General features: G+C 49.3%; 1 protein-coding gene across 1 annotated transcript in view; it reads right to left on the bottom strand.

The window, feature by feature from the left end:
* Positions 1-12,794, bottom strand: part of DOC2A (double C2 domain alpha) — a 132,999-nt gene extending 120,205 nt beyond the window's left edge. The window contains exon 1 of the mRNA XM_083152386.1: positions 12,736-12,794. Within this exon, the coding sequence (XP_083008512.1) occupies positions 12,736-12,779 (44 nt within the window). The 5' untranslated portion in view covers positions 12,780-12,794. The remainder of the gene's footprint in view (positions 1-12,735) is intronic.
* Between the last annotated feature and the right edge of the window lie 6,603 nt (positions 12,795-19,397).

Here is a 19,397-nt window from a genome sequence, read left to right as displayed (position 1 = left end):
AGCTGCCAGCTCTATTGCATATGATACAGGGCTGAGAGGGCAGAGCTGCTGCATTATGGGAAGATCGTGGTGTAACAGCCCAAATCTCCAGTCCCACTGCGATCCTGTGCTGCTGCCAATGGCCATGTATTATTATTAGAGGATGGAGACAGCCGAAGCCCCGGGGCTGGGATGAGGAGCTTATCGTGAGTTCAGCCGACGGAGACGGGCGGAGAGAGGAGGATAGAGAGAGAGAGAGAATGGGAGGAAATGTGGGAAGGAGGGAGAGATACAGAGGAAGAGAGAGAGACAGAGGCCCTTATTCTGATCGGTGCGGACTTTTCCGCATTCTTTCGGATGGCGTTTTTTAGCCGTCTGCGCATGCGTGGAGAACGCGACGCGCATGTGCCACGCATGGTCTCCGTACTTGTTCTCACTAATCCCGTACAGAACTGTGCACCGCATACATTCGGCCAATAGGGGTGTGTTATGGGCGTCATGCGGAATGACACAGGGGCGTAGTTTCAAAGTGGGCTAAACTGGGCGGAAACATGGGCGGACACGGGGGAGTACACATATATTGGTAGGCGTGCATTCGGACAGCACGCCGAATGCACGCGAACAAAAAGGGAAGAAATGTGCGGTGTCCAAAAGGTTACTCTTGCTTTGCGGACACCACTCGGTCATGCGCTAGGCAATCGGAACGCCTAATCAGGACGGACGCACCTCAACCAATGTCACCTGAACCCAATACAATCACATACTTTACCCATTACTTGTTAATTACACGCTTCTCACTGCTACAATTGGAAGCATTGCAGCTTAAAGGGAACATTACATGCTGCACTTGTCACACACTTTAACATTGCAAATAATGCACACAACTTAATAATATTAATACTAATACACATGCCACTTCTGCATGTCTAAATTAATACAGACATTTGTGGGGCCAAAATAACATTTATTAAACAAACTTAGGCAAAAAATGAAAATACATAACAAAACAAATGGTACCATACCAGGACCAAATAAAATAATAAAGAATAAATAGCCACAGCAGAATCATTGGGAACACATCAGGTGGCTTCACAACAAAAGTACAGCACCAACACTTCAAGTACAGCACACTGAAACAGGGCAACAGAGGAACCAAACATGACATTTGAACCGCGGGCAAAAGTGGTGACCCTGGGCACGGATTTGGACACAGGATGCTGACACACACAGCTCAATGGAAGATTTGGGAAGACATAACGGTGGAGATTAATGGGGACACAAGTTCATTTGCGAGCACGTTTGGCCCTGGCAGGCTCCTTGCCTTGTGCAGCAGCTCTTGTGCCTCGTCCACGGCCAGAGGCTGATGGTGGCTCATGTGGAGCGCATGCTGGTGAGGGGGTGGATCTTCTTCCCCCTCTGGCAGCAGGGAGTGATGAGGATGGTAATGCACCCGAAGCGGGTGACATTAGGGCCCTATTGCTGTTAACTAGCTCCACCATAAGTTCATTATGGCGGAGGAGGAGGTCGTTTTGCCGCAGGGCTTGATCAGCCAGCACCTGCAGGCTACCAGCAATAGCTTGTTGGCTGCCAGCCATAGCTTGCTGGCTGGCAGTCATAGCCTGCAGGCTCTCAGCAATACTCTGCTGGCTGGTGGTCAAACCCTGCAGCACCTCCTCGGCCCTACGCACCCGCTCGAATGCCGACTCTCCCTGCTGCACAATACTATCCAGCACACGGCCCCACATGGACAATTCAGCCGCAGACAATCCCGGCGGCTGCTGCACGGGCCTGCTACTGGGGCCAGGTGGCACAGACTCCACAACCTCCTCAAGAGAATCTTGACCAAGCGGTGGCGATGCTGTTGAACAAGAAAATTGAAATTACCACACATTCCATGCAAAATGTTAAACATCTACTTATGGCCTTGCAAATAATTACCTTCTAGAGTAGAAGCCATCACTTCCGCTGGGGACTCGCTGTCTATAGTGCTCACCCCCCGGACCTCCTCCACTGCTATACAGCACTGGGCCATCTCTTCCAGGGGGGTGAGCTTCAGCTTGGATGGCATGGGGCCAGCCCCAGAGGTCTGGCTGTGTTGCCACCGGTCGGTCAATTTCTTCTTGAGGTTGCCTTTGAAGTCGTGCCACCTGCAATCAAAGTGTACATATTAATACATGTAACTCCTCATGTTTGCTGTAGCACCCATTGCAATCTGAAACATAATACAACATGTGGCTACTGACACCAAACTTACATTATATTCTTTTTTCAAACCAATCCTAAGAAGATACAAAAACAGTCACCCTCCAATAACTATCAATTCAATGTCATGGCCTACATGTCTGTGCGTCCAAGCAACGTGAACACCCATTGCCCAACTAGATCTAATATTGAATGTAAACATTACTGGACTTGTACTACTCTAATGTAACACACATGTACTTGCCTCTTCTTAACATGCTCTGCCTGTCGAACTTGTGGAGCCACTGCATTAATCTCCGCCGTTATCTCCTCCCAGATCTTCCATCTCCTTGTGTGTGTCAACTTCACCGCTGGACACTCAATTAAATCACGTGCCCGGGTCACCAGGATGTCAAGCTCCCGCGGTTCATATGCCATGTTTCTTGTTGTGGGTTCCCGTGTTGCCCCACTGCGGCCACGGGCACTGGCACGGGCACTGCCACTGCCACGGCCACGCCCACCGGTTGTTGTACCTGAAGTGCTGGGCTGGCTACTCTGTTGGGAAGCCACCTGCTGTGTTCCCAATGATTCTGCTGAGGATGGCCCAGCTGCTGATTGGCCTGCTGTTGATGGGCCAGCTCGGTCCTCTGGGTTGAGGGGTACATAGGTGGTGTTGGCCTCCATGCGGGCCAACAGATTCTGCACCACCTGCTCTTCCTCTGAGTCTGACCCTGCCATGTTTGCAACAAGTGTTTGCCTTTCTAGGACCACTTTAAATACTATTTCTGTAATTGGCGTTAATCAGCTGCAAGCTGCGTTCCGTACGGCCGCGTCCCGTACGCCAGCGTCAACCGTGCGGCGCATACGGGCCGCCCCTTGGTGTGGAAAAATATTCCCAAAAAACCTGGCAAACTCAGTAAGTCTGATTTATTTGCTAAATGCAGATTCCAACACCAATGACCAAATACAACTGAGGTCAGACATGACATGTATATTTGAATGTACTTCTGTACTCTGCACTTGTTTGCTATGTAGTACAACTGGCACTACCCATTCCATATGTCAATCCAGTCCACCACTTAGCCACAAGTAATCAGTGCTAGCATCCAAATCACATGTGAAAGCACTCCAAATTCAGGCTGTATGCTAGCTACTTTTCATTCCACCTCTGTATTAGGGGCCAGTAGAAGGTAAGTGTACAAATGGCAGCATGGGCAAATTTTTGGAAAAGGTCTGCCACTATTTGCTATGTTTCTGTGGCATAGCTTTCATTATAAAATACCTGTTTACTACCTTGTTGAGTTAGGTGTTAGTGTCTAGTGATGCAGACTATTTCACCTGGTGCTTATACCCATGTTTGGGGAATGTTATAGATTATATATAATGTGTTTACATCTTAGTTTAGATTGTGTGTTTAGGATGGGGGTGCGATGCAATGGGTTAGCTGTATGTTCGGGCGCATACACGCTGTTAGTGTAAAAATGAACAATAAAGTTAATACCAAATATCACTCTAACCAACCAATGACAGCACATGATAGTTTGATTAGTGCCACTCCTAAAATGGCTGCCTACCAGCGTGCAGAACCCTTCTCCACTGCGGAGCTACTGGCGCTGGTAGGAGTGATGGAGAGGAGACTGGGGCAGGCAGGCCCCTTCATAACTAATAGGGACAAGCGCCGGGCATATGTTGCGGCCCGGCGCCGCATATTCGCCCGCACACATGTGCGGAGGACCATCGCCCAACTGGAGAGGCGATGGTCCGACCTGCGGAGGCGGGAGCCGGAGCGTCTGCAGGCTCTGAGGCGGCGTCTGCAACGCTGTAAGTATTTTGGGCAAATACATATAATTGACAGAGGGCAGGATTCGGTCTGGTTCACAATTTTTAAAATGGAGAGTAACAAACAGGCAGCCAATCAGCTCCTACCTGGCCTTTTACAACTACAGTCTGTGACATGACAGGAAGGAGCTGATTGGCTGCGTGTTTATCACTCTACATTGTATCACTTTTGAAGCCTAGTGCATCTAGCCCATTGAGTGTTTGCATTTTAACATTATTAAATATTAATATTACATGATGTCAATTGGGAGTTTATGACATAGAAAAGCCATATACTATATGTGTGATATATAACACATATATATTGTGGTTATGAGATGTACTTGTTAGACTTATTTCTATGTGAAATGACACTCACACATTTTGTATGTTTAACCCACAGCACGGGAGAGAGCAAGACAGGCCCATCAGGAGGCCCAGGAGGTGGCCAGTGCGGAGGCCACAGAGGAGGTGGCCAATGAGGAGATGGCCATTGAGGAGGCCAGACAAGCGGGGGCCATTGACGACGCGTCACAGGACCTGAGCTATGTCACAGAGGAGGACACAGAGGAGGCACAGGAGGTCGGGCAGGAGGTGGAAGTGGAGGAGGAGGAGGTGCCCCTACCCCTGGAGGATGTTCCACCACCTCCCAATGTGGAGGAGGACGACCTGGTCGAGCTGCCTGCCAGGGGTAAGTAGACATAATGCTTCATTAGTGAGTTAGGTACAGGTTGTTATGTCGCACAGCTGATTCAATTTTCCTATAATATAGTAAAGAGTAGTCCCAAAAAATGGAAAACAACAGACACACTTTGGTGTTATAGGCCCATGCTGCTAACGTGCAATCTGGATGCTTATGTAGGTGATGAGTGTTAATTTATGGATGCTCTTTGTATAGAAGCAACAAAAACACTTCTATGGAATATGGGCAGGCCTGATTTATACTGGAGTCCCATGTGGACAGTTTGCATGGGCCCCCCTCTAGACAGTGTGCCTGTGTTGTTGTCATGTATTTTTGTAAGGTATTATGTATGATGGATTGAGCTTAGAAATTGATAGTTGGATGGAAGCGGATTAGTTCTGCCCTTTCACCTATGTGTCAAATGTGACAAGGAATCATGAAGTAATGGGCAGAGGAAGTAGCCGAGCATTTTCCTGTGGTATCTATTCTATCTATTCTATCTATTCTATCTAGCTATCTATCTAGCTATCATGCAGTTTAGCTATTAAGCAGTAACATGCAGGTATATATGTATGGGTCAATGTGGCATGTTGTAGCGGGTGTATGTTTTGAGTTGAGTGAGGAGTCTTTGGCCAGGACAAGTGTGAGTGATCCTCAAGTGTGGTTGTGTTTCTGATATAGAGATTGTGAAATGTATATGTCACACAAGTGTGTGGGTGTGGTGGCAGCATCATGATCATATATTTCATGACATAACATACAAGAGTGGATAAGGTTTTTTTTGTATGTATGATTTTGCATGGTGTGTAGGTCATGGATCTTCAACCTTTGGCCCTCCAGATGTTGTGAAACTACATGTTCCAACATGCATTGCCACATTTTTTCCTATAAGAGCATGCAAAAAAACCTCAGGGCATGCTGGGACATGTAGTTCCACAACATCTGGAGGGCCACAGGTTGAAGACCTGTGGTGTAGGTACTTAGGATTGACTGTACAAGGTGTACGTGAGTAGCATAAATAATGTTGTACCCCCTTTCTCATGCACACAGATTATCAGGAGCCACCCCAGGGAGTCAGAGGGGCTCTCATGAGCCTACGAGAGGACCTGAGGCGGATGACGGCTCATGTGGAGGACCTCTGTGTCCTGCTGTTGGACGAGTGATGGCGGTCCATTTTTTGTTTTTGTTCAAATAAAATTTTGCACTTGTTTAAGAAGTTGTCTGTGTGGTATTTTAGTCTTTAACATTCAAAGTATAAAAAGCATTTAACACACAAACATGTGCATGTTTACATATGTACACAGCAAAAGGGTAGATGACATTTTTATCCCCATAGGGAATGTTAGGGTTAATGTATAGTGCTTGTAAGTGTTTAAGGATCAATTAGCTAAATAACAGATGACCAGGAGCAACAATCTGTTCTCAAAGTGGTTTGCTAATTGCATAAGTGTGTCATGTGATCTATGTGGGAACTCTGATAACAGTAGTCTTGTTGTATGCGGATGTACACCGCATCTGTGCGTAGTGGCCGGTTCGCGTCCGTTCTGACGCGGGAAGGCCGTGCATACGCGGACAGACCGTGTAGAATCTGAGTGTTTCCCCCGCACACGCATGGTTTATATGTCGTCCGTACACACGCCCTGTTCTTACAGAGTGAGTCCGTCCGAATGCGGAGGACACGTGGGCGTTTCTACGGACGATGGCCGCACGCTGCCGCACAGCGATGCGTGCGGCCCGCACCGAAAGAATTCGGGAATATCCGCACCGATCAGAATAAGGCCCAGAGTGAGAGAGACTTAGGTCAGCGGGAGAAAGAGGGAGCGGCAGAGAGAAAGAGACAGAGAGGGAGGGAGAGAGAGTGATAGAGAGGAAGAGAGATAGAGGCAGATGGGGAGAAATAAAGAAGAGAGAGATAAAGTACCTGCCAGCCAATCAGCTCCTGTCAGGATGTGGAAAATGACAGTTTGGAGCTGATTTGCTGCTGGTTTATCTCTCCCCTAGGGTTAGCCCCACAATAACATGGAATACGATCATTAGGTCGACAAGCATCGGGTCAACACCATTAGGTCAATATGCAGCGATGTGAGGGGACGTGGTGCTACGTTTCAGTGTCCATGTCGACTGTGTCGAAATTCGCGTAAAAAACTGTGAAAAACACCATGTTGACCTTTTGACTGTCGACCTTGCCCATGTCGACTAATACTTGTGTTGACCTAATGACCTGTAGACCTAGACCCATATTGACCTAGACCTATGTTGACCTTGCTGCATGTCGACCTAATGGTGTCGACCCAATGCTTGTTGACTATTCTCTTGTAGACCTAATGATGTATACCCAACAATATACTCCGTCTGCTGGGGCGCAATGCAGAAGTCATTGCTGAATTAGGGGTCTATGTACTTGGAGAGAGATAAAGTACTGTAAATCAGCTCCTAACTGTCATTTTACTCATTGTATTTAAAAAGATAGGAGCTGAATGTGATGTACTTTTTCTCTAAATAGACCCCACAGTATGTAAAATGGCAGTTGGGAGCTGAATGACTGGTACTTTATGCCTGCCCACTTTATCTCTTTACAGGGCTTAGCACATAGGCCCCTTAATCCAGTACGTTTTAGATCACACTCTGGTGAAGAGCCGGTACCTAGTACGGGTCTGGTACAAGCAGGGACGGCGCCACCACTAGGCAGCTTCAGGGGGGAGGGGGGGGGGGGCGGGGTGATGGTGGAAGTCCCCGGCTATGTTGAGGTGAAGGAGGGGGGCAGGGGAGAGAAGTATCTCCCGTGACTGTGGGGGGGCAGTGGCAATGGCGATTCTGAAGATTTGCCTAGGGTGCTGAGACGGCTCACATCGGCCCTCAGGCTGCTGGTTGCAGCACTTGCAGACACACACAGTTGCAATCCCAGCTAAGGGTGCATTGAGAGGAGGGGCCTGTGTGCAGCCTATATCTGGGCCCCTCCCATCTACTCCACAGTCTACTATTCCCAGTGACTTTCCTATTGCACACATGAGACATCCGTAGCAGAGCAGTTGGGGGGCACTAGGAGGGTGGATTGGCATCACGTCCCAAGCTTTATCTATAGGGCCTCATGTTTAAGAGTACAGAGGACAACAGATGATCACCGCACTGATACGCTAGTCCGGGGGAAGGGGGTCTTGTTTAAAATCTACCCAAATGTAACAAATCCTTTGACTATACTAATTGGCAGTGCAAAAAAAAGATGGCACCCACATTACTGCTCGTGGCAATGTAACCGAATCAGGCACCATGGACTGCACAGGCTTTAAATAAACATTCGCGGGCCCAAGACAATGATCTGTTGGGTGCAGACGGAACTTTGAGCGGGACAGAAACATCCACCACCCACCGTCCATGTCTGAAAACAGCCCTCACTGGCCCTCACCAATACAGAAGGTTGAGCTGGTTCACCCAATGCTCCGACTGTTGCTGGGTCTTCCTCTGCTTCCGGACGTGGACACTGCATTGCTACACATCATGGGACATGTCTTCAGCACCCAGACCATGAATGATGGAAAGGGTCCATCTACTGACACAATGTATTAAGTGGAATAATGAGATCAATACATGACAGGCTCTCAGCGATTGGCTGTCCTGGAAACGTAATATGTTCTTCTTGGCGATTAATCAGCCGATCCCACTGTTGATGAATTAATTTCTTACGTTTCTGATTCCCATCGTAACGCTCCGTGTCAGCTCCTTCACCGAGACTAATGAATTAAAGCCATTTCCATTATTCTAATCAATCAATGCGTCACATTTTAATATGCTTTGGCAATTAATCAATGTTATCGTCATTTTCATTACAGCACCTACTGTGCTTCATTATATTCCATGACTCATTTCCGTAACATGCAGAAAAATAACTTCAGAAAAGAATACTTGATTTTGGCGGCCATTTTGAACCTTTTTTGTGGCCATTTTGAACCTAACATACTGTACATGTATGGAGAGTGGGAACATGTATGGAGAGTGGGAACATGTATGTATGCCTTGTTCTTACTTCCGCATCCATGTCGGCATAGAGGGACAATATAATAGTGTGCCGAGCCCGAAGGACGGCGAGCGACGAGACCATGCGGCGGTACGCGTTACACTAATTGGGGGACCATGTTGACACCCATAAAAATCTTTTCCTGTCACTGCCTTTTTCTATGTCGACCTTTTGACCCTGTTGACCTTTCCCAGGTCAACCTTTGACATGCTGACCTTTGAACCCTGGCAACCTTTTGACCCGAATGCCTGATTTATGGGAACATTGGAGAAGTAATAGGTGTGATGGGATCAGTGAAATTGTGTTGGGGGCAGGTTTATATGGCCAAGGAATAGAAAATCCGCAAGTAAATGATCTGTTTTAGTCCCAGAGAAGGTAATTAGTGCTACCACCTGCCCGGGTGTGATAGAGTCCTGTCAGCCTGGATAGAAAGTCAGCTCATGGTCCAGGGAGCAAGTTGCTGGTTTGCAGAGAGAGAGAGAAAGACACCATAACTACAATACCTAAGGTTGGTGCCTTACTATACCTTGATTCAGCTGGCACCTGCACAGGTCTTAGATTTCACCATGAATAGCCTAATTTCCAGGGCAGACTATCTTTTGTTGGGAGCCAATTAGCCTACCAGTATATTTTTGGACTGTGGGAGGAAACCGGAGTACCCGGAGGAAACCCACGCAACTACGGGGAGAATATACAAACTCCGCACAGTTAGGGCCATGGTGGGGATGGAACCCATGACCTCAGGGTCATGTTGGTAGGTATGGTGCTGGGATGACCTGCTGTTCTGGTTAGCAGGTCAGTACATTCTTCTCACACATGGGGGGTAATTCAGTCTTGATTGCCCGGCTACGCATTCCGACAGCAGCTGATTATCGATAAATTGCACATGCGTATAGCCTGTAGTACACCTGCGCTAGGCCATCCTGCAATAAAATAATGCTACTTTTTCTATTCGCACTCCATCCGCAAGCTGATTGACAGGAAGCAGGTGTATGGGGGTGGTAACCGGCCGTCTAGTGGGAGTGCTAAGAAAAACACAGGCGTGCCGTCAGTGGCGTAACTATAGTTCCGCAGCCCCCGCGGTGGCGGGGAGGCACTAGGCAGGTGTGGGCGCCTGGGGGGTCTGCGGGACTATAGTTACCACCTGGTCCCGGCTCCCGACTCCTGCCCTCCCCCTCCTTACCCCATTGCCGCCGGCGCCGCTGCCTCTAACCCGACACGCAGATCTGTGTCGGGTGACGGGCGGTCCCTGGCTCCGGCTGCAGTGCTAATATAATAAGAGACACACGGAAAATGGCTGCCCCCATAATGCTGTATGGGGGCAGCCATTTTTCGAGTGTCTGTTAACATAGGATCTGAGGGGCACACCAGCGGCACTTGACCGGCAACATCAACCGGCTATTTGGTTGCATCTTTCCCCCGGGAATCCGATCCCTGCTGCAGATATCCCCAGCTGACACGGCGCATCTCCCCACAGCCGCCGCACGCACGGAGGACTGTGTCACCACTACCATATACGAGAGCCGAGTACACGCGCACCCCAACAAGGAGGGACAAGCGCAGGAGCCGGTGTACTCTAACCTGCAATCGGCGTGCTGGCCGGAGCGGTGGCTGCATAACACCGGACACCGCAAAGTAACTTACCTGACGTACCTATCCAGCTCGTGGGAGACAGTGCCACCCAGCATTAAAAGCTCAACGCCACCAACCAATATTGGTCATCCCGCACAGGGTAGTGAGCAAGAGGTCTGCTTGCCCCTATTTGACCTAATCTGGGATTCTATTCACCATTGCCCACATTACAATCGTGCCTTTGGAAAAAATCCATGCCAACTGCGGGACTGTAACATCGGTGCAACCTCAGCAACCACACCATCCAATCAGGACTTGGTAACTATTTGTGACATATTTTACTACTATGCAATCGCATTGAAATGGCTTTTTAATAATTTTTGCATGCATGCACAGTTATTGTTTTATGCTTTTGTGATTTGTGTTGTGTGTATTGTTTATTAAATTGTTTTAGTGTACAGAAGGCGCCCATTGGTTCTTCTTTCTGTAAAGCTTTCCTACCAGAGGGCGGCAACCCTCTACCAGAGGGCAGCATTCTGTACAGAACACAGCATACTTGCCCCTAGCGCTCAAAAAAACCCTGTTGATTTTTACCAGGCCGTATATACCTGTATTAGGGGAGGGTGTGACGTCAGCACCAGGCCGTATATACCTGTATTAGGGGAGGGTGTGACGTCAGCACCATGCCGTATATACCTGTATTAGGGGAGGGTGTGACGTCAGCACCAGGCCGTATATACCTGTATATATCGGAGCTGCTGACTAAGGATCATATTCAGGTCTATTCGCTCCACTGCATGTTTGTGCTGGGGAGCGATGGTGAGCGACTGCCCATACGTATAAACTGTTACGCACATGTGCAGCTGCTTGGTGCGAGCGGACGCGGCAGATTGGTTGTTAGCAGCTGGCAGTGCGGGCGGGAGGCGTGGGATTGGAACGATGGGCTGCAGCGATCACATGAATTCGCAAGGCGGGATCTAACTCTAGCGGGCGGAGGCTTCACTGAACGTGGTATTAATTAGCCCCATGGAAAGAGAAACCTTGTGTATGGCTATTGCCCAGATGGGCCAGGATTTATGATTAGGATTCAGATGATAACATCTGCGGCTTTTTGTACCAAATACCCTGGATGGGCTTCTAGAGAAAGTGCCCCCAACCACCACAGGAGAGGGCACACCTGTCCGATATGCTTACACAGGGTGCCAGGCTGTGTCGCTGAGTCTGGGTAAAGAACAGTGTTATTTTAGAGCCCCCGTTCCTCTCTGTAAGGCAACCAGCCCCCTGGCTCTGTAGCTGTCCCTACCTCTCTTCTCTAAATTAATGCAGATTTCCTTCTTTCCCTTCGCTCTCACTCTCGCGTTCTGCCTATCCCGAACATTTCATTCCTCATTGCTCCTTCTTTCCCTTCGGTCTCACTCCCGCATTCTGCCTCTCCCATACATTTCATTCCTCAGTGCTCCTTCTTTCCCTTCGCTCTCTCTCCCGCGTTCTGCCTCTCCCGTACATTTCATTCCTCAATGCTCCTTCTTTCCCTTCGCTCTCACTCCCGCATTTTGCCTCTACCGTATATTTCATTCCTCATTGCTCCTTCTTTCCCTTTGCTCTCACTCCCGCGTTCTGCTTCTCCCGTACATTTCATTCCTCATTGCTCCTTCTTTCCCTTCGCTCTCACTCCCGCGTTCTGCCTCTCCCGAACATTTCATTCCTCATTGCTCCTTCTTTCCCTTCGCTCTCACTCCCGCGTTCTGCCTCTCCCGTACATTTCATTCCTCATTGCTCCTTCTTACCCTTCGCTCTCACTCCCGCGTTCTGCCTCTCCCATACATTTCATTCCTCAATGCTCCTTCTTACCCTTCGCTCTCACTCCCGCATTCTGCCTCTCCCGTACATTTCATTCCTCATTTCTCCTTCTTTCCCTTCGCTCTCACTCCCGCGTTCTGCCTCTCCCGTACATTTCATTCCTCATTGCTCCTTCTTTCCCTTCGCTCTCACTCCCGCGTTCTTCCTCTCCCGTACATTTCATTCCTCATTGCTCCTTCTTTCCCTTCGCTCTCACTCCCGCGTTCTGCCTCTCCCGTACATTTCATTCCTCATTTCTCCTTCTTTCCCTTCGCTCTCACTCTCGCGTTCTGCCTATCCCGAACATTTCATTCCTCATTGCTCCTTCTTTCCCTTCGCTCTCACTCCCGCGTTCTGCCTCTCCCGTACATTTCATTCCTCATTGCTCCTTCTTTCCCTTCGCACTCACTCCCGCGTTCTGCCTCTCCCGTACATTTCATTCCTCATTGCTCCTTCTTTCCCTTCGCTCTCACTCCCGCGTTCTGCCTCTCCCGTACATTTCATTCCTCATTGCTCCTTCTTTCCCTTCGCTCTCACTACCGCGTTCTGCTTCTCCCGTACATTTCATTCCTCAGTGCTCCTTCTTTCCCTTCGCTCTCACTCCCGCGTTCTGCCTATCCCGTACATTTCATTCCTCATTGCTCCTTCTTACCCTTCGCTCTCACTCCCGTGTTCTGCATCTCCCGTACATTTCATTCCTCATTGCTCCTTCTTTCCCTTCGCTCTCACTCCCGTGTTCTGCATCTCCCGTACATTTCATTCCTCATTGCTCCTTCTTTCCCTTCGCTCTCACTCCCGTGTTCTGCATCTCCCGTACATTTCATTCCTCATTGCTCCTTCTTTCCCTTCGCTCTCACTCCCGTGTTCTGCATCTCCCGTACATTTCATTCCTTAGTGCTCCTTCTTTCCCTTCGCTCTCACTCCCGCGTTCTGCCTCTCCCGTACATTTCATTCCTCACTGCTCCTTCTTTCCCTTCGCTCTCACTCCCGCGTTCTGCCTCTCCCGTACATTTCATTCCTCAGTGCTCCTTCTTTCCCTTCGCTCTCACTCCCGCGTTCTGCCTCTCCCATACATTTCATTCCTCAGTGCTCCTTCTTTCCCTCTGCAGATCCCCGTGTTGTCTCTGATATACTATGTTTCCTCTCTCCCCCTCCGTCTCTCACGTATCTGTTGCACACTTGAATATTAAAGTCAGGCTGCATTAGAAAATGTATTTGCATTTGTTTCTGAAACAATACAGCCCAATACTAAGCCCCGCTGCACCAGAGAGAGCAATATGCCTTCTGCACAGGTTCTGTCTTACTGCAGTGTCACGCCACAGGGCTGCCTTACATAAACATGTATATTTGCAGCAGTGCTATTGATCAGTCACTCTGGAGAGTTATTGCTGTTGTGCTGTTTATTGCTGTTAATAAATAGCAGCACAAGGGCTTGGCGGCTCCGTACAGAGCGACTAACAGTATGCACATAACAAGGAGGATAAGAAACCTAAAGTGATGTTGTTGAATCCCTTTTCTGCCCATTTGTGGTAAAGGAGAGGATTTGTGTCTCCTGTGCGATTCCTCTTCTGTAATATTAGCAGGCGTCTGCCATCAGCCAACTAAGAGATGACATGTGAGGCAAGAACAGTTACATGTGGCTCCAGGTCCCTATCTGCAAACAGTTAGAGTAATGCTTGGTGCAAATCAGCAGTCACTGGACCATGGTGATTGTTTCTCAGATGACTGTTCTTAATCACAGCACTGCTCCACCCCGAACTATTCCTAATCACAGCACTGCTTCACCCCCAACTATTCCTAATCACAGCACTGCTCCACCCCCAACTATTCCTAATCACAGCACTGCTCCACCCCCAACTATTCCTAGTTCACAGCACTGCTGCTTCTCCTCCACTATTACTAATCACAGTGCCTCTCTATTCCTTAAGTAACAAGACATTGGTTCCCCCAGCTCACTGAGGGCGGGATGTATCAACATACATCGCCGCCCTTCGCACGGCAGCCGCCGCGATGCTACCGCATATGTACTAACATATGCGGCCAGCATCGGGCAGCGGTAACGGAGACCCCCGCGATACCTGTGATGTGGGCTGTGGGGGTCTCCGTCACCTCCCGCTGGCTACCAGCATCCCCCTGCGTCTCCTCCTCCCCCCTGAAGCCGGATGTCCTCCCGGCTGTGACACCAGGGGGAGGAGGAGGTTAAAGGAGGACGGGAGGGGGGGGGCGGCGCGCGGATGGCGGGCGGCGAAAGAAGCCCATATGCTTCTATAGGGTATCGCCACCCTCTAGGTGGCGATACCCTGGCCAGCGAAAACGGGGCGAACCGGTGATGATACATAGGAAAATGCGGTAAACCGGGGGTTTTACCGCATTTTCCCTTTAGTACATCCCGCCCTGAATAGTATTAGTAACCAATCTAGAACACTACATGATAATAGAATTCAGAGATATTGGTTACATATACCTGCGCAGGTGTATGCTATGCCCCCAAGCCGCGTCAAGGCTTCTCTGTATATTGGGGGTCCCTAGCGCTATATCTAGGTGCAGGGTGTGGCACCCCAAAAACTATCATAAGCTAGGAGGCCCAGTGCCGCATGCCAGAGAGATACTATAGTGTTAATAAATTAGTGATAAGAAGTCAAAGCTATATATAAAGAGAGAGATAAATGAAATGTAATTAAAATAAGAGATATAGATAGTGTTAGTGAGGGAAAAGTGTTAATAGAATGTAAAGGCCCCCATACACTTGGGCGACTTGTCCTTAGGACAAGTCGCCCCCGACTTCCCCCTGAGCTTCCCCTGCTGCTCCCCGGGGGAGCTTGATTAGATTGGCACTTGATGTGCCATTTTTTACATGTGATAAATCGTCTCGATTTATCACATGTAAAAAACCCGAGGAGCAGGGGGGGGGGGGGGCTACCGAGCAGGGCTGCTGGTGGGAGCAGGGGGGCTGGGGACGCTGCGGGGGACACAGGCGGCATAGAGCCGGGCAGGGGGAGCCGGCCGGGAGCTGTCAGTAATGAATAAAAAAAAAAGCCCATACAATGAATGGGCAGCCTGTGATTGGCTGCTGAGCGCTCTCTCAGCCAATTGCTGACTGGCTGAGAGAGCGCTCAGCCAATCACAGGCCGCCCATTCATTGTATGGGCTTTTTTTTTTTATTCATTACTGACAGCTCCCGGCCGGCTCCCCCTGCCCGGCTCTATGCCGCCTGTGTCCCCCCGCAGCGTCCCCAGCCCCCCCTGCTCCCTCCACCGCCGCGCCGCCCCACTAGGTCCCAAGTCGGGTGGTCGGACGTGCAGCAGGTCCGACCACCCGACGCAGATCCGATGCGCACGGGACCGCGCATCGGATCTGAGGGGACATCAAAACTAGCCGATTTTGGTCCGATTTCGGCCAGATCCGACTGATCTGGCCGAAATCGGACCAAAATCGGCTAGTGTATGGGGGCCTTTAGGGCATGCCGCATGCCGCACTAAAGCCACCCAGCCCAACCAGTCCAGGGGCACCACACCCCACACCACTGTTACCCTAAATTGGGTCTACGATTAACCAGCAAGGAGCCACATGATAATGGCTCCTTACTTGATAGATCTGAACTAAGAGCTACCTACCTTGGAGCAACCCCAGACTACTCCCAGGGCCGGTGCAAGGCACCGGAGCGCCCCAGGCGAGGGGTGGTGGGGCGCCCCGGTGCCTACGGGGGGGGGGGGGGTACCTGCGGCGCTGTGTGACATGGCGGCGGGGTCTCTGCAGTGATGCGCGCAATCCGTCAGCCAGGCGGCGCGGGAAGCGCTGATGGGTTTGAAAACTCGCCGCACGCTGATTGGCTGAATCGCAGCCAATCAGCATGCGTAATGTTTTCAAACCCAGCAGCGCTTCCCGCGCCGACGCCTGGCTGCCGGATAGCGCATGCCGGATTCTAACTGCATAAAAAACGGCTCTGAAACGTGTAGGACTCTGCTTTTTAAACGTTTTGAAATACTGGTTATCTTTAGCCGGTAAATCACTGCAGCCATAGGGGCGCATTTATCAAGATCGCATTTACAATGCGATCTGGGCCGAATATTACCACCCAGGATCGCATTGTAAAATGCGATTATACCGGTGGAATGTATGAAAGTTGAGGGCGCAGGGACAGGGCTCCGAAAGGAGCCCGTCCCTGCGAAGCCCTGATCCGGAAGCCGGGGGGGTCAGCGCATGCGCGGTTATGCTCTTACCCCCGCCGACCCCTCTTACCGCACTGCCCTGCTCAGGCAGTGCGATGTGTAGCCATAGGCTACAATAAGCTATCGCCATATCAAAATGGCGATAGCCCAGGGGTGCGATGCCGGGCTGCCCGATGTTGATACATCGGGCAGCTTCGCATCCCCCATAGAAATCTACGGGGGATGCGGCCGGAGGTGTTGCAGGGAGGATCGCAGCAGGGAGCGGAGATCCCTGCTGCGGTCCCCCTTTAATACATTTGGGGGATACTAAATATTTGCGGTGAACACCCGAAAACGGGTGTTTTCGGGGATTTAACCGCAAATATTGCTTGATAAATGCGGCCCTTAAACGCTTTGAAATGGGAAAAATGGCAATACACCGTTTAACAAGTGCAGTGTGAAAGGCGTATTACTCTCTTGCTGGTCCCTAAGACCCCTTTCCTCATGATTCTTTCTCTGCCCCCCCCCCCCCTCCCTGATCTTCCACATGCTGCCTCCTCTCTGTCTCTAACACTACCCCATCCCTCCTTGTCCACAGTGCCATCTCCCAACCCGCCAGCTGATTTCCCGTCTCCTCTGCATCTGCCTTCAGCTGGTTCAGAGGATTTTGGTTGCTGTTGTGAATTAATTGTGCGCTGTGAATCGCGGCAGAGCGGTTCCTCATCCAGGGGAATACAAGAGCCCTGGGGAATGTGGGGATTCCAGGGAAGGAGGGAGATGATAGGAGGGGGAGAGAAGGAGACTCAGCAGCCAGAGAGCACAGGATGGAGGTGGGGAACGTGGCTGCGGGGAAGGGGATGGCATTGTTCTGGATTGCACCTGAGATACATGTAACACTCAGGGATGACGGATCCCTGTCTAGCTGATCAATGCTATTGATTAGCTGATATTGATCTGCTGGCACTCCATCGTTCCCTGCATCGCGAGTGGAACCCTCACAGTGTGAACTGAGATAAACAGTAATATATGCATACACTGTAACCCCTGCACTGCCGACACATGCCGACGTGTCGCTCTCAGCTCTATACCGTACTGCCCAACGTGACCTGATCCATGTCAGCATTTTCCAACATGTCCTATTATCCTGCTCGTAACCTGTAGAGATCTTTCCATTAGTTCCATACATAGAAATGATTCTATACAACCCTGCCCTATAGCTCCTTCTACATAACCTCTCCCTATAGCTCCTTCTACATAACCTCTCCCTATAGCTCCTTCTATATAACCTCTCCCTATAGCTCCTTCTGTATACCTCTCCCTATAGCTCCTTCTGTATAACCTCTCCCTATAGTTCCTTCTGTATAACCCCTCCCTATAGCTCCTTCTGTATAACCTCTACCTATAGCTCCTTATATATAACCTCTACCTATAGCTCCTTATATATAACCTCTCCCCATAGCTCCTTATATATAACCCCTCCTATAGCTCCTTCTACATAACTCCTCCCTATAACTCTTTCTATATAACCTCTCCCTATAGCTCCTTCTATATAACCTCTCCCTATAGCTCCTTCTATATAACCTCTCCCTATAGCTCCTTCTACATAACCTCTCCCTATAGCTCCTTCTACATAACCTCTCCCTATAGCTCCTTCTATATAACCTCTCCCTATAGCTCCTTCTACATAACCTCTCCCTATAGCTCCTTCTATATAACCTCTCCCTATAGCTCCTTGTATATAACTCCTCTCTATAACTCCTTCTATATAACCCCTCCCTGTAGCTCCTTGTATATAACGTCTCACTATAGCTCCTTATATATAACCTCTCCCCATAGCTCCTTCTATATAACCCCTCCTATAGCTCCTTCTACATAACTCCTCCCTATAACTCCTTCTATATAACCTCTCCCTATAGCTCCTTCTACATAACCTCTCTCTATAGCTCCTTCTGTATAACCTCTCCCTATAGCTCCTTCTGTATAACCCCTCCCTATAGCTCCTTCTGTATAACCTCTCCCTATAGCTCCTTCTGTATAACCTCTCCCTATGGCTCCTTCTGTATAACCTCTCTCTATAGCTCATTCTGTATAACCTCTCCCTATAGCTCCTTCTGTATAACCCCTCCCTATAGCTCCTTCTGTATAACCTCTCTATAGCTCCTTCTTTATAACCTCTCTCTATAGCTCCTTATGTATAACCTCTCCCTATAGCTCCTTCTGTATAACCCCTCCCTATAGCTCCTTCTGTATAACCTCTCCCTATAGCTCCTTCTGTATAACCTCTCCCTATAGCTCCTTCTGTATAACCTCTCCCTATAGCTCCTTCTGTATAACCCCTCCCTATAGCTCCTTCTATATAACCTCTCCCTATAGCTCCTTCTATATAACCTCTCCCTATAGCTCCTTTGTATAACCTCTCCCTATAGCTCCTTCTATATAACGTCTCACTATAGCTCCCTCTGTATAACGTCTCACTATAGCTCCCTCTGTATAACCTCTCCCTATAGCTCCTTCTATATAACCTCTCCCTATAGCTCCTTCTGTATAACCTCTCCCTATAGCTCCTTCTGTATAACCTCTCCCTATAGCTCCTTCGGTATAACCTCTCCCTATAGCTCCTTCTGTATAACCTCTCCCTATAGCTCCTTCTGTATAACCCCTCCCTATAGCTCCTTCTATATAACCTCTCCCTATAGCTCCTTCTATATAACCTCTCCCTATAGCTCCTTTGTATAACCTCTCCCTATAGCTCCTTCTATATAACGTCTCACTATAGCTCCCTCTGTATAACCTCTCCCTATAGCTCCTTCTATATAACCTCTCCCTATAGCTCCTTTGTATAACCTCTCCCTATAGCTCCTTCTGTATAACCTCTCCCTATAGCTCCTTCTGTATAACCTCTCCCTATAGCTCCTTCTGTATAACCACTCCCTATAGTTCCTTCTGTATAACCTCTCCCTATAGCTTCTTATATATAACCTCTCCCTATAGCTCCTTCTGTATAACCTCTCCCTATAGCTCCTTCTATATAACCTCTCCCTATAGCTCCTTCTGTATAACCTCTCCCTATAGCTCCTTCTGTGTAACCTCTCCCTATAGCTCCTTCTGTATAACTTCTCCCTATAGCTCCTTCTGTATAACCTCTCCCTATAGCTCCTTCTGTATA

Source organism: Crinia signifera, chromosome 7, assembly GCF_055691185.1.
Source record: "Crinia signifera chromosome 7, ASM5569118v1, whole genome shotgun sequence".
Taxonomy (NCBI): Eukaryota; Metazoa; Chordata; class Amphibia; order Anura; family Myobatrachidae; genus Crinia; species Crinia signifera.
Note: the sequence above shows the minus strand (reverse complement) of the source record. Positions and strands in the feature narration are given on the sequence as shown.